Genomic DNA, 15119 nt, shown 5'->3' with positions numbered 1-15119 from the left:
TTCTTTATAATAGCTGGCGGTGAACCCATCCGGCCCCGGTACCTTCCCTCTTTTTAGCTCTTTTATTGCTTCCTCTACCTCTTCTTTATCTATTGGGGTATTCAGCTGTTCTTTTTGATCTATTGGGATCTTCCTCACCATTTTTTCTTTCAAGTATCTTTCTATTTTCTTCTTATTATTTCTTTCTTTATTCTTATACAATAACTTATAAAAGTCCACAAAAGCTCTCCTGATTTCCTTCGGTTCTGTTGTTTCCTCTCCATTTACCTCTATTTTACTAATTGTATTATGTTCTTTTCTTTTCTTGGCCTGCCAAGCAAGCCACTTCCCTGATTTATTAGCAAACTCAAAGTTTTTTTGTCTTAGCCTTTTAATATTCCACTCCACTTCCCTATTCATCAACATCGCAAATTGAGTTTGGAGGGTCTTTATTTCCTGCTTTATCATCTCATTATTTGGTTTTTTAATTAGTTTTTGTTCGCAGTCCATAATCTGTCTAAGGATCTCTTTTGTCCATTTCTCTTTATTATTTCTTTTCCATACATTCTGTTGAATGAGGAGACCCCTCATCACAGCCTTGCTTGTATCCCACACCACACTCATCTTTGTCCCTTTATCCATGTTATTCGTGAAGAATTCAGCTAAGTTTTTCCGGGATTTCTCCACAAACTTTTGGTCATCCCATAAGTTGTCGTTCAGTCTCCACCTAAAAGATCGTTCTTCAAAACCTTTTAACTCCATTTCTAATGGGTTGTGGTCTGAGATTACCTTCGCCTGTATTTCTATACTACGGATTCTAGGGGTAAGTTCGTTCGAGACCCATATTTGATCGATTCTTGAAAACGAATGATTTGGTTCAGAATAATATGTGAATTGCTTTCCTAGTGGGTGTTTTAACCTCCATATATCCACCAAATTATAATTCTTAACCATCGTGAAAAAAGTTTTAGGTAATTTCCCTTCTTTATTCCTTATTCGCCTTAATCTATCCATTTCTGTTGAGACCACACCATTTAAATCTCCCATTATTATAATTTTCTGATTCATATATTCAAACAATTTCTCTTCCAATGAACTAAAAAATTCTGTCTTATTCCCATTTGGTGCATATATCCCGACGATTATCATCTTTTCCCCCTGCCAATTAATTTGGACCGCTATGATTCTCCCTTCTTCATCTTTAAATAATTGATGAGATTCAATTTTGTTTTTGATATATAAGACCACGCCCCTTTTTTTCTCTTTATCTGAGGATATAAATTCATTCCCTAATCTTTTATTGATCAAAATTTTCCTATGCTTTTTTGCTACGTACTGCTTTTTTTGTAGTCAACAGCCATTTTCTCCTTTATGAGGATATGTTCTATTCCATTCTTTCTCCCCGCCTCCTCAACACTCCATGTTCTGGGACCAGATAAACAACTACACAACTCTCTGAAGGCAACCCTGTATCAAGAAGTTTAAAAACATCATACAGTACATTAAAATGTTTTGCTGTGTTTTAATATTATGTTGGAAGCCACTCAGCGTGGCTGGGGCAACCCAGTTAGATGGGCAGGGTAGTAATAATAATAATAATAATAATAATAATAATAATAATAATAATAATACCCCGCCCATCTGGCTGGGTTTCCCCAGCCACTCTGGGCGGCACCCAACAGAGGACTAAAAACAGAATAAAACTTCAAACATTAAAAACTTCCCTAAACAGGGCTGCCTTCAGATGTCTTCTAAAAGTCAGATAGTTGTTTATTTCCTTGACATCTGAAGGGAGGGCGTTCCACGGGGTGGGTGCCACTACCGAGAAGGCCCTCTGCCTGGTTCCCTGTAACTTCACTTCTTGCAGTGAGGGAACCACCAGAAGGCCCTCGGCGCTGAACCTCAGTGTCTGGGCTGAACGATGGGGGTGGAGACGCTCCTTCAGGTATACTGGGCCAAGGCTTTCTGTTGGCAAATAGTATAATCCCATTTGGGTGGTGTAACCTCCAACATTGATTTTAGCTGTAGACCAAAGGGATCTTGAGGCCCATGGATACGAAATTAAAATGCACTCCTATACTTCTACCTAGAAGTCCCATTGATTTCAATTGGATTTACTCCCAGGTAAGCATGCATAGAATTGCATCCTGAGGTCATTAGGCATAAGACTGTTTAGAGGATTATCTGTATGGTGACCTTGGCATTAAAAAATAATTGTCGATGCACTCCAAATCTACATTTATACAATTTATACAATGCATAATTCCTTTAAAAAATTGGCAATTTGTGTCCTTGTTTTGCTAGTCAAGGGATCTTTGAGACCCTGTAGTCTTGCCCTCAACCAAGGGAAATACAGTGGTACCTTGGGTTACATACGCTTCAGGTTACATACGCTTCAGGTTACAGACTCCGCTAACCCAGAAATAGTGCTTCAGGTTAAGAACTTTGCTTCAGGATGAGAACAGAAATCATGCTCCAGTGGCGCGGCAGCAGCAGGAGGCCCCATTAGCTAAAGTGGTGCTTCAGGTTAAAAACAGTTTCAGGTTAAGTACGGACCTCCGGAACAAATTAAGTACCGGTACTTAACCCAAGATTTTCCAAGATTTCAGCAAGCACTTCCCAAAGATTTGTTCAAAGCCACAAGGACTAGTAACTTGCACTTATTTTTCTATTTTAAAAAAATGTTTATTTGAGCAATAATATCTGTAGGCTGCCCACTAACATAGTTGCCCGGGCAGCTTCCAGTTACAATAAAATAAATCAAATATAGAGCAGAGAATAATACCAGCTTAACAACAACAAAAAATAAACCTCAGCAACACCCAAAATGTGAAAGCTGGATGCTTCTAGAGACTGATGGCATTTTTTTAAATGTACTTCTCAGGAATTGTGGCATACACACCACCCCTGGCTGTTAAACTGAATTTAAATCCAGGTGTTAAGAATAGCTTCTGTCCTATATCAATGGACAGCAAAAGAAAGCTGAAATATTTGAAAGGGCATATTCTCAGTCAGCCTCACCCTCACGCACCCCCAAAATGGATCTACTTTAGCAGAGAATATTCTGAAAGTGGATCTGTTCCAGAGCAGATCTGTGGGATTCCACACCAACACACCAATGATGCATTAAGTGGGGGACTATCGCAACTGTCCATCGCTTCCTCGCTGGCAGGATCTGACCATGGGGACTGGCCACCTCAACCAAATCTGGAAGTGGTTCTTTGATGAAACCCTGTTATGACTTGAATGGCTTCCCTCGCTTTCAGATGGTGGCACAGACTTTGTGCCACTGGTCCGCCCGGGAGACCAAGACTGCGCATGCACCTTCCAGATGGCAAAAGACCGGCAATTGCAAAATAGGAGCAGGATTTGACCCGAAAACATCTAATTTCAGATCTGCAAGAACGGACTGTTGTAATAGTTTCCCATGCTCTTTGATGTCGCCAGCCAAACCAAGCGTTCTCCGTGAACTTTTGCTTTTACCCCTACAATTAATTCCCCCGTGGGAACATTGCAAGAGTTAAAAAGTTTTTGCTCTGAAGTGCGGTACTGCAATGAAGTAAAACGAGAAAAGCGAAAGGTAACGGGACGTATGTATTAAGAACGCAGAGCTCAAGGATGAGGTCTGTGGGGTGAGGAACTGAAGATCACACTTACTAGCCACCAGTAAATTAGTGCTTTTCCCCCTAGACTGGACTGCTAGAGGCCTGGTGTGTGGGTGGGTGTGCTGATACTCCATATGCAAAATTCACTGTAGATAGAAACATAACATGCCCTAGTTCCTTTTATTGATGTGCTAATTCTCTATGTGCAGGAAGATCCTGTCCCCAAATTAGGGAATGTTCAACTATCTGAATACCCCACAGCAGTGTAAAATTGTACAGCCCAGAAAAAGCTCTATCACATCACCCAACGGGAAGATAAAGCCTGTCGTGGTATATTCTGCATTGTTTCCTATGGCACCTAGCAGGAAATAATCCGCTGTGAGGTTTCTTCCTACCCTACCAAAGCACGAGTCTTTCTAGAGTTGCTCTCCGGTGTGACTTTTCTGGTGCCTGATCAGATTCGACCGGTCGCCGAAACTTTTCCCGCAGTCCGAGCATTTGAACGGCTTCTCTCCCGTGTGGGTCCTCTCGTGTGCGAGCAAGTTGGCGCTCTGGTTGAACCCTTTCCCGCAGCTGGAGCACTTGTAGGGCTTCTCTCCCGTGTGGGTCCTCTCGTGTTTGATCAGGCTCGACTTGTAAGGGAAGCTTTTCCCACAGCGGGGGCATCCGTACGGCTTCTCCCCCGTGTGAGTTCTCTTGTGGACGGCGAGAGTCGTTTTGTTGGTGAAGGTTTTCCCACAGTGAGCACACTTATACGGCCTCTCCCCCGTGTGCGTCCTCTCGTGAACGACGAGGTTCCGTCTCTCGTGGAAGCTTTTCCCGCACCCGGAACATTTATAGGGTTTCTCTTCCGCCTGGGCCCCTACGTCTCTAGTCAGGGCTGAGTCGCCGCCGGAACTTTCCCCACCGTCGGAGGACGGATTCGTTTTCTCCCCTTTGTGGGTCCTCTCGTGCCTGAGGAGGTTCGACCTCTGAACGAAGCTTTTCCCGCAATCCGGGCAGGCGTGTGGCTTCTCCCCCGTGTGAGTTCTCTCGTGCTTAACCAGGCTCGATTTGCTGGTGAAGCCTTTCCCGCAACCGGAGCACCCATACGGCTTTTCTCCGGTGTGAGTCCTCTCGTGCACGACGAGGCTTGACTTGTTCGTGAAGCTTTTCCCGCAGGCGCGGCACCGGTAAGGTTTCTCTCCCGTGTGGGTCTTCTTGTGCTTCACGAGGTTGCGCCCGTCGTTGAAGCACCTCCCGCAGTCAGAGCACTTGTGGGGCTTTTCCCCCGTGTGGGTCCTCTGGTGCACAATGAAGTTGGATCTCTGGCCGAAGCTCTTCTCGCACTCCAAACACTGGTAAGGTTTCTTCCTGGTGTGGGCTCTCTCGTGGATGAGGAGCTTGTACTTCAAGTTGTAGGCCCGGCCACAGTAAGCGCACTTGTACAGGCTCTCTCCGTTGTGAGTTCTCTCGTGCGCGAGGTGCTTCAATTTCTGGATGACGCTTTTCCCACAGGCCGAAAACCAATATGGCTTCCCTCCCGCTTGGGTCTTCTTGTGCCTGAGGAGGGCCGACCTATAGCTGAACCTTTTCCCGCAGTCGGAGCACGCATATGGCTTCTCTCCTCGATGGGCCCTCTCGTGTCTGACCAGGCTCGATTTGTCAACGAAGCTTTTCCCACAGGCAGAGCACGGGTAGGGTTTCTCTCCCATGTGGCTTCTTTCGTGGATGACGAGGCTCAAGCTGTGGTTGAACCTCTTCCCGCACTTTGAGCACTGAAAGGACCCTTCTTCCTTGTGCATTACCTCGTGGGCGTGAAGGTGGGATCTCTGGACGAAGCCTTTCCCGCACTCGGCGCATTTGTAGGGCTTCTCGCCCGTGTGGGTCCTCTCGTGGATGAGGAAGTTGGACCTCTGAATGAAGCCCTTTCCGCAGTGAGAGCACTTGTACGGCCTCTCCCCGGCTTCCATCTTCTCGTGCCTCAGAAGCGCCGACTTGTGGCGGAAATTCTTCCCGCACTCTGAGCATTTGTACGGCTTCTCCCCCGTGTGGGTCCTCTCGTGCCGGGTCAGGATCGACCTCTGGCTGAAGCTCCTCCCACACTCGGCACACCGGTGCGGTTTCTCCCCCGTGTGGGTCTTCTTGTGCCGTACGAGGCTTGACCTCTGCGTGAAGCTCTTCTCGCAGTCTGGGCACGGGTACACCTTCTCCCCCACGTGGCTCCTTTCGTGGACGACGAGGTTGAGGCTGTGGTTGAATCTCTTCCCGCACTTTGTGCACTGGTAGGGCTGCTCAGGCTTATGTGTCATCTCGTGTACCAGCAGGTGCCACCTCTGGACGAAGCTTTTCCCGCAGTCGGAGCACAGGTACGGTTTCTCGCCGGTGTGGATTCTCTCGTGGATGAGGAAGTTGGACCTCTGGATGAAGCCCTTTCCGCAGTGAGAGCATTCGTACGGCCTCTCCCCGGCCTCCATCTTCTCGTGCCTCAGAAGCGCCGACTTGTGGCGGAAATTCTTCCCGCACTCTGAGCATTTGTATGGCTTCTCTCCCGTGTGGGTCCTCTCGTGCCGGGTCAGGATCGACCTCTGGCTAAAGCTCCTCCCGCACTCTGCGCATTCATAGGGCTTCTCTCCCGTGTGCGTCTTCTCGTGTCGGACGAGGCTAGACCTCTGCGTGAAGCTTTTCCCGCAGTCAGAGCATTTGTTCTCTTTCTCCTCCGTGCATCTTTTTCCATGGCCCTCTTCTGTCGGGATAAAGGGAAAGTAAACGAGTGAACGAGTAAGTTTGACCGGGAAGGGAAAATGTACAATGTGTTATCTTAACAATGGGCATGAATCTACTTATGTTGTCATGCATGTGGAATGCCTACTTGCTCAACAAATAAGATAGTTCAGTTGACAGGACATAAAACTCTTCATCTCAGGGTCATGAGTTCGAGTCCCACCTTGGGCAAAAGATTCCTGCATTCTGGGCCATTTGTCAAATTTTTAGAGACAACTATATGTACTTAGGCCCTGGATTCTTATTATAGCCTGGATAGCTCAGTTGGTTAGAGTGTGATGCTGATAACGCCAAGGTTGCAGGTTTGATTCCTGGATAGGGCAGCTGCATATTCCTGCATTGCAGGGGGTTGGACTAGATGGTCCTCTAAGTCCCTTCCAACACTATTATTATTATTATTATTATTATTTCTCCTGCTACTACAGTGGTACCTTGGAAGTCGAATGGAATCTGTTCCAGAAGTCTGTTCAACTTCCAAAACGTTTGGAAACCAAGGCACAGCTTCCAATTGGCTGCAGGAAATTCTGCAGCCAATCGGAAGCCATGGAAGTCGTGTTGGACATTCGGGTTCCAATAATGTTCACAAACCAGAACACTCACTTCTGGGTTTGCGGCGTTCGGGAGCCAAAAAGTTTGATTTGCAAGGCGTTTGGGATCCAAGGTACGACTTATTATTATCCCTTTCCACAGATGGGTCTCAAGGCAATGTACAATAAAAACAGCTTTTTAAAGTTAAAAGCAACACACACACACACACAAACAGATATATTTATCCAAAACAAAGCAGACATCCAGGGCAGGGGCCCATACATTCAACTGGGAAAACCCATTGGAACAGAAATGTCTTCAATTGTTTCCAGAAAGTGCAGATTATCTCGACAAGAAAGCTATTCCACAGAGCCTGGAGGAGGATCGCACTTTTTCTTCACTGCTGTTGTTTCTGGAGACACATGTGCAGAACTCCACATAAATACACTCCCTTCTAGTCGATGGAGCAAACACAGAAGTTGTGCCTGAGAGCAAAGTGTAAATCAAGAGTCTAGCTTCACTTTGAGGATGGGGCGAGTATGATGAGAAAAGAGTAGACATTTGTGAGTATCTGAAGGGCAGTTAATGTACTGCAAATTATGAAGCCTCCCTGTGCCTGTAGTAGTCTTTGGTTCCAACAGCCACCACAGGCAGCTGTCGCTGGAGATTATCCTTCCACTTCGAAGCTTGCCCTGCATGTTGGGCACAGAGAGAGCTGCTGCTGAAACTCAAGGCACAAATGCGGTTTCGATTTTACAAAAGCAGAATATCAGTAGATATTGTTGACCTGTCTCTCTGACAGTTATTTTAATGTCCAGGGTTGTAAAGACTGCGGAGAGAATAATTGGGTGCACTCTTCCCACATTGGATCAAATCTATGCTTCCAGGTGCCATAAGAAAGCTGCAGAGATAGCGCAGGATAGTTTGCACTCTGGAAATGATCTCTTTCAGCTTCTGCCTTCTGGAAGAAGGTACAGGGTTATAAAGACTAGGACTAGCCGTCTGAGATACAGTTTCTATCTAAATGCGATTTTGGTTTTAAACACATTGTAAGGAGTCTCTGTGGGAGTATATTGTATTTAAAAATGGGGTATCAGAGTTTTTAGGGGGCTAACCAGGCTAGGATGGCTGGGATAGCAGGCTTGTTGGTTTCTGAATGTCTGATGTAGATTTTTCAATTTCGTTGTTCTGTATGGGACACTGACAATATAGATTATCGTATCGTATAGGATCTTGGAAGAGTGCTTTTATTTAGGGATCCAGACTCAGCTAAATAAACCTCTCACCTGAGTGGGCAGGTGGGGATGTTTCGTTTTCCTCAGAGCCCTGGTGATACACCACCCAAAGCTCGTCATCTTCTTCCTTCTTGATTATCACAGCAGAAAACCCTGGTTGGTGGGGAAGACACTTGTTAGTATGTTGATTTCAGTACAGGACTTTCGATTTTCAAAGCACTTCCCCTGCATCATCTAGTTGCAATCTTTACAAACAGCCCAACAAGCCCCCCCCTCCATTTAACAGATGGGAAGACTGAGGCTGGGATACAAGTGGCTTGCCTAAGGGCAGCTACTAAGCTGATGGCAGAGGGGAGAGTTAAACCGGGATTTCCCTTAACAGCCGCTATGCCGTGCAAGTTGTCCTAAGTGCGGAATGATATCCTGACCTCCAACAACAGGTTTCCAAGAAGACCCCTTCACCTCTCCCACAAATCGCAGGGCATCTCGTGAGTCGGATTATCCCATCCCTCACTCAAGATGTGACACAACATTGTGAAAATATTAACCATTGGGAAGCCAAAGAGCCACAGAATCACGGCAACCATCCAAGAGCCTGAGAAGAAGAAGAGTTTGGATTTGATATCCCGCTTTATCACTACCCTAAGGAGTCTCAAAGCGGCTAACATTCTCCTTTCCCTTCCTCCCCCACAACAAACACTCTGTGAGGTGAGTGGGGCTGAGAGACTTCAGAGAAGTGTGACTGGCCCAAGGTCACCCAGCAGCTGCATGTGGAGGAGCGGAGACGTGAACCCGGTTCCCCAGATTACGAGACTACCGCTCTTAACCGCTACACCACACTGGCTCTCTGAGAGCCACCTTCGCTTGGGGGGTGACCTTTGAGGAAGGTGGGGCCTGAGATTGGTGGGTGGGGCCAAAGGCAAAAGTGGGTGGAGCAACAGGTGTGACTCTTACCTTTCTGTTTTAGGCTACATTCCAGCCAAAGAATATTCTGGGGTCTCCGCAGCTACCCACACACATCTCTCTGTCCAGACTAACAAGAAGCGTTATCCCACACATTCCAGCAAACGCACTTCTGCGTGGCCGGAATGTGGCCTACTGTACAATGATAACAGTCGCATCCACTAGTCCGCCCACTTTCTCCTCTGTCCCTGCCCATCGCTGGCAGGTGGCCCCTCAAAGGCTCTCAACGAGGCAATGTGGCCCTCGGAGGTGGGGAAAGTTCCCTGCCCCTGAATTAATTAGGCAGGTTTAAGGCCGCTCCTCACCCGATGATACCGTTTCTCTTTCTTGGAGAGAGGAGTTCAGCGGATTCGCTCCTTGATCCGATTTCTCCGGAAGCCACAGCTCCTCTTCCTGTTCCACTTTTATGATCACATCAGGAAACTCTGAAAAAGAGACATGTCCAGAGATTAAACATTTTTGGGATATGATCTATGAAGAGATTAAAAAATTGATAAAGGTTTCATATAGCAAAAGGGCAGAAGCATACTTATTCGGAATTTTGGGTAAGGATATCCCCAAAGATAAAATTAACATATTTCTATACGCATCAACAGCAGCGAGAATATTGGTAGCCAGCTAATGGAAAAGAAATACTATTCCAACAAAAAGAGAATGGTTAAGTAAACTATGTGAGTATCTGGAGTTAATTGACGGACTTAATAAGGCACAAATCCAAAATTATGGTACAGAGACAATGGGATTGTCTAAATGAGTATTTACACAAGCATGGCTCAAATATGAAAGTTTGGTTGTGCTTAGACTAACCTTGTGAAGAATATAAAGAATACAAAGAATTGATGGACTATGAGAGAACTTAAGGAAAGGAAGTGAACGAAGAACAGATGTAAAGGTGAACTAGAAATTAAGAGACGTGTGGTGAATTTTAATTAGGATTTTTATAATGTAATGTTTAAAGTATAAATTTGGTATTATTGATGGATAGTAGTTTTCCCCCCTTTCTTTTTTCCTCTTTCTTTTTTCTTTTTTCTTTCTTTTTTCTTTTCCTTTATCTGTTGTCTTTTTTCTTCTTTAGTCTGCATTTGATAAATATGTAGACGATTGTGTTTATATTGTTATGTAAGGATTTTGTTCTGATTTTCCTTTTCTATTTACCTTGTAATATTTAATAAAACTAATAAAAATATTATAAAAAATGGAAACTCTGAAAAAGAAATATTAAAAGGGAATGAGGCCGAGAAGGTGGAAGGAGTCGATTTTGGGGTTTCGGTCCAGGACAAATGGTTTCTTTTCAATCAGCTTGTTTAAGCTCTCTCACCCTCTCCACCGTCCAACGGAATCTCCCTCTCCTTTTTGGCGGAAAGATCCGGAACCCATGGGTCTTCTCCAGGGTCAAGTTGAGAGAGCATGTCAGGTTCAGGAAGAGAAAAGGCTGAGGGGAAAGGAAAGAGGCAGAAACAGTCAGAAACAACATTTTTTATAGCCATGTTAGTTCATATTCAGACTGTTGGTATTTGGAGGCACACATACCCAGAATTCTGCTTTTGCACATTTATAGCGGGTTTAAGATTCTGTCACCCTAGTGCAACAAATGCACTTTAAAAAAACCCCAGACTTTTTGCAGGTTGGAAAGTAGATGGGGAAAAACATTAAAAATGAGCAGTGGTGAACAATCAATCAACAGGAAGATGTGTAATCGCTCCCCAAGCAAATCAGCATAAGTGCAGGGCAAATGTTCATTGTCTTATACAGTGGTACCTCGGGTTACATATGCTTCAGGTTATATACGCTTCAGATGACAGACTCCGCTAACCCAGAAATAGTATCTCAGGTTAAGAACTTTGCTTCAGGATGAGAACGGAAATCGTGCGGTGGCGGCAGCAGGAGGCCCCATTAGCTAAAGTGGTGCTTCTGGTTAAGAACAGTTTCAGGTTAAGAACGGACCTCCGGAACAAATTTAGTACTTAACCCGAGGTACCACTGTATCCTCCCTTAAAAAAAACAAAAACAACTCAATAATGACCAGGCATAGTCTAACCTCTGTGTTAAGTTTTGGGCAAGCAAATCAAGATGGAAGGTCAATGGTGGACCTTCTACCTGGTCCAAGTACACCTGCCACATAGCTATAGAGAAGCCAGGCTTAAATTTGACACACCCCAGGGCTCACTTTATGCACATTAATTCTATTATTATTATTATTATTATTATTATTATTATTATTATTATTTGCAACAACCCTGTAAGGTAGGCTGGTATTGTTATCGCCGTATGACTCATTTACCCAATTTACATCCTGCTCAAAGCAAGAGCAGCCAAGGCGGCTTTCTGAAAGCTAAAAAAGCGATAGGAATATGAATGAAAACCGGAAGCCACGTTTGAAGACGACTGGAAAACGTTTATTGAATAGATGGAAAATAATTGTGTGCAGCTGAAAACGCTGGCAGCATTAAGGCTAAATTCAACAGTGTCAATAAGTTTTGATGGATGTAATAACTGAACACCGAATGGTTTAGTTTATGTAAAATATGCAAGGATTTAAGTTATGCAAAATGAACCATGGAAAGGGAAGAAGGGAAGTCATTGATGTTTTAAGACTGTTTAAACCGCCCTGAGACCCCCAGGTATAGGGTGGTATGTAAATTCCAACAACAACAACAACAACAACAACAACAGAGACTAAAGCTGTCAGGCAGAAAGTAAGTCAGACGTTTTCCCGACAGCAGGGGAAGGCGAGGGCAGTGTATGGAAATACTGACAAAATGATGGACAAATAAACAAGCGAATGGACAAACAAGTAAATAAATAAATAAAACCCGAGTGCTATTTGGGGACTGTGATTTTTGGAGCACCACCACACTTCTGATCTTCTCGGTGCACAATATGCACACCGCTTTTGTTCCCAGATTCACCGCATTTAGACGAGAGGCGTTTATCCTCCCGGCTCCTGCCTCTCGATTTCTTTGTCTGCAGCTCATCTAAACAGGGGTAGTGGGGAAGGGGAGCGGGGCTCGGGGGCCTTTGCGAGGATGCGCTGCAAAAGGAAGACCCTTTGATTTTGTGGGGGGAGAGGTTTGCTTTCCGCCCCCCCCCCCAACTCATCTCTCCTACCTCTTCTTCTCTCTTCCCCTTAAAATGCAAGTTTCCCCCCTTCTCTTTCACTCACCCGCTCCTTGCAGCCTTTGCATTGCAGCCTCTGCGAATCCTGCAAACCCCAAATTTCTGCAAGGCGGCGTTAAATCCCCCCAAATCCAGAGAGGGGCGGGGGACACACAGGAAGGAGGTTCGCTTTTTGCTTTTTTTTTTTTTTTTTGCACTTCCCCATCTCTCATATCTTTATCTGATCCTCTCTAGGAACAGGCGGCTCTCTCCGCTTAACCCCTTGAGTCCACGGGGAGGGAACGGAGAGCAGCTGTCCGCAGAAACGTCCAAGCCAGTCCAGCCGATTGCATCTCCGCCGGGAGCTGGGTTCGAATCCCGCGCGCGCCGCAAATACCCTTGCGGTTGCGTAATCATGCGAGGAGGAAAGGGGCGGGGAAACCTGCGCATAATTTAAAATTAAAAGAAAATGTAAAAGAAAAGAATTGCTTAGTAGAGAAAGGGCAGGGAAGGAGGGGTCAGCTGGGAAGCGCATGAATGAGACTGAGGGTGTTCTCTGTGTTGCATTATTATTATTATTATCATTAATTACCGGCCTTTCAACTTGGGGTTCTAAGGCGGATTACAACAATCCGAAATACAGTTTAAAGACTTTAAAAAATACTGTCAAAATTTATATTTTACAAAAAGCAGCACATTTTCAGGTGTCGAAAGGAAAGGCCGGGGTAAAGAGCTGAGTCTTCAGAATTCACCAAAAGCTATATAATGAAGTATCCAACTGCATAATGGGGTGGTTCAGAGGAGAATGAACCTCAAGTCTCCCCATCTCTCTCTTTCTAAATCATAGAATTGTAGAGTTGGAAGGGATCACGAGGTCCCATCTAATGATCTAACCCGCTACAATGCAGGATTTTTTTCAACTATCTGAGCTACCTTCAGATATATTTTTTTACTTTGCTTATAGGGTGGCTGGCTGCTGCACCTCAAAGCACTGCACTTCATTAAAGCCTGCTGGGAATTTTAGCTCTTGGGGGTGGGGGGTAAACTACAATTCCCAGAATTCTTGGAGGGAAACTGTGAGACTACTTAAAAGTCTTCTACTTGGTAGCATCCAATTCCGTTTTGTTTGCATGTCTCTTATATAGGCACTGGTACCTTTTGAAGAGATGGTGGCGAATTCCTTCAAGACAGAACGGCCTACACCAGATGCCGCTGTAGAGTTTGATTCTTCCATGGAAACCACACAGGAGGATCTCAAGGACGCCAGGTTGCTAGGTAGGAACTCTTTGGCCCTGAATTGTTGGACGGCACTCATCTGCTAGAGTAGGCGTAGCCAGGGCCGGCCCTCCCATGAGGCAATATGAGGCAGCCACCTCTGGCGACAGCATCTACAGTGGCAGCAGATCTGCCTTCCAAGAAATACATCACCTGCTGCTCCTGTCATTGTGGCAGCAATGGCTGAAGCACACGCCTTAGAGGCCAGTCCTGCTGCCTCAACATCTCCACCCAGCACGGCGCCTCTACAGCGACCTCTTGGAGAATAGGAGGCACTGCTGGTCTCCTCCCCTGATGGATTGTTCCTGAGGTAGATCCTCACTGTTCCTTACAGATACCCCCTGCACAGGTTTCTCCCTATTAACGTTTAGCGATCTTCCTCTGTCCGTTTCACTTCAGACAGGTCACACGGACACAACACTGTCCTCCCCGGGATCCTGAGAAGCCTCTCTCAGCAGCCATTCTCCTTCTCACACAGAGAGAGAACAGAAAAGCCGTTAAAAATGACAGTTACTGGAATAACAGTCACAACAGAATGGAATGCCTCTCTCATGTGATTCACAGTCAGCCAATCACATGAGAGCTACTGCCAGAGGAGAAAAAAAACCCACGTTAAAAGTACACAGTACAGTGGTACCTTGGGTTACAGACGCTTCAGGTTACATACGCTTCAGGTTACAGACTCCACTAACCCAGAAATATTACCTCAGGTTAAGAACTTTGCTTTGGGATGAGAACAGAAATTGTGCTCCGGCGGCAGAGCAGCCACAGGAGGCCCCATTAGCTATAATAATAATAATAATAATAATAATAATAATAATATATTATTTATACCCCGCCCATCTGGTTGGGTCTCCCCAGCCACCCTGGGCGGCTTCCAACAAAGTATTAAAATACAGTGGTCTGTTAAACATTAAAAGCTTCCCTAAACAGGTACCTCAGTGGTTACCTAAAGTGGTACCTCAGGTTAAGAACAGTTTCATGTTAAGAATGGACCTCCAGAATGAATTACGTTCTTAACCAGAGGTACCACTGTAATTTAACATAAGTAAACATTCCCATTGCAGGGAATTAAATCATTATCTTTAAGAAGGGATGACAGGAATTGGAGTCTAGCACTGTCTGCAGGGCCACCGTTTCCCTACCCTGGTTTAAACCCATACCGATGGGTCTGCCATTCTCCTTATTTATAGCTCATTGCCCAGAACTGGCCACAGCACACAGGTTGCGGTCAGACTTGTGGGGTGAAATAATGGAAGTGAGCACTCGGTTACGGCATAATTTTGTGTGTCGTTCTTCTCTGTGTGTTCCAGCAGAACATGAGCCACAGGGGGCTGATGCAGGGAAGAAAGAGTACAGGTGCTCTTGCTGTGAAAAAGTCTTCACCTGGAGATCCCACCTTACCAGGCACGAGAGGACCCACACGGGAGAGAAGCTCTATCGCTGTGCCGTCTGCGAGAAGAGCTTTGGCCAAGCGTCGCACCTCGCCATCCACGAAAGAACCCACACAGGAGAAAAACCCTATAAATGTACCGCGTGCAGGAAAACCTTCATCCAGAGCTCGGCGCTTCTCAGGCACATGGTGCGCCACACGGGCGAAAGAGGCCATAAGTGTCCGCACTGTGGGAAAAGCTTCAGGCGGAGGTCACAGCTTGTTAGGCACATGCCTAACCAC

General features: G+C 45.6%; 1 protein-coding gene across 3 annotated transcripts; it reads right to left on the bottom strand.

Annotated features, from left to right (window-relative positions):
* Positions 1–2639: 2639 nt before the first annotated feature.
* On the bottom strand, positions 2640–13944 carry LOC114592153 (uncharacterized). Of its 3 annotated transcripts, none has more exons than XM_028720063.2 (5): positions 13325–13944; positions 10392–10505; positions 9379–9498; positions 8162–8263; positions 2640–6309 (listed from the first exon to the last, which is right to left on the bottom strand). In XM_028720063.2, exons 1-5 carry the CDS (start codon positions 13482–13484, stop codon positions 4001–4003), a joined length of 2805 nt encoding a protein of 934 aa, XP_028575896.2. In that variant the 5' UTR covers positions 13485–13944; the 3' UTR covers positions 2640–4000. The 3 variants fall into 3 exon arrangements, with proteins under 3 accessions (XP_028575896.2, XP_077777243.1, XP_077777249.1); XM_077921117.1 differs by lacking the exon at positions 13325–13944 and adding an exon at positions 12237–12360; XM_077921123.1 differs by lacking the exons at positions 10392–10505; positions 13325–13944 and adding an exon at positions 12237–12358.
* Between the last annotated feature and the right edge of the window lie 1175 nt (positions 13945–15119).

This window comes from Podarcis muralis, chromosome 2 (genome assembly GCF_964188315.1).
Source record: "Podarcis muralis chromosome 2, rPodMur119.hap1.1, whole genome shotgun sequence".
Classification (NCBI taxonomy): Eukaryota; Metazoa; Chordata; class Lepidosauria; order Squamata; family Lacertidae; genus Podarcis; species Podarcis muralis.
This window is presented reverse-complemented; position numbering and strand designations above follow the sequence as displayed.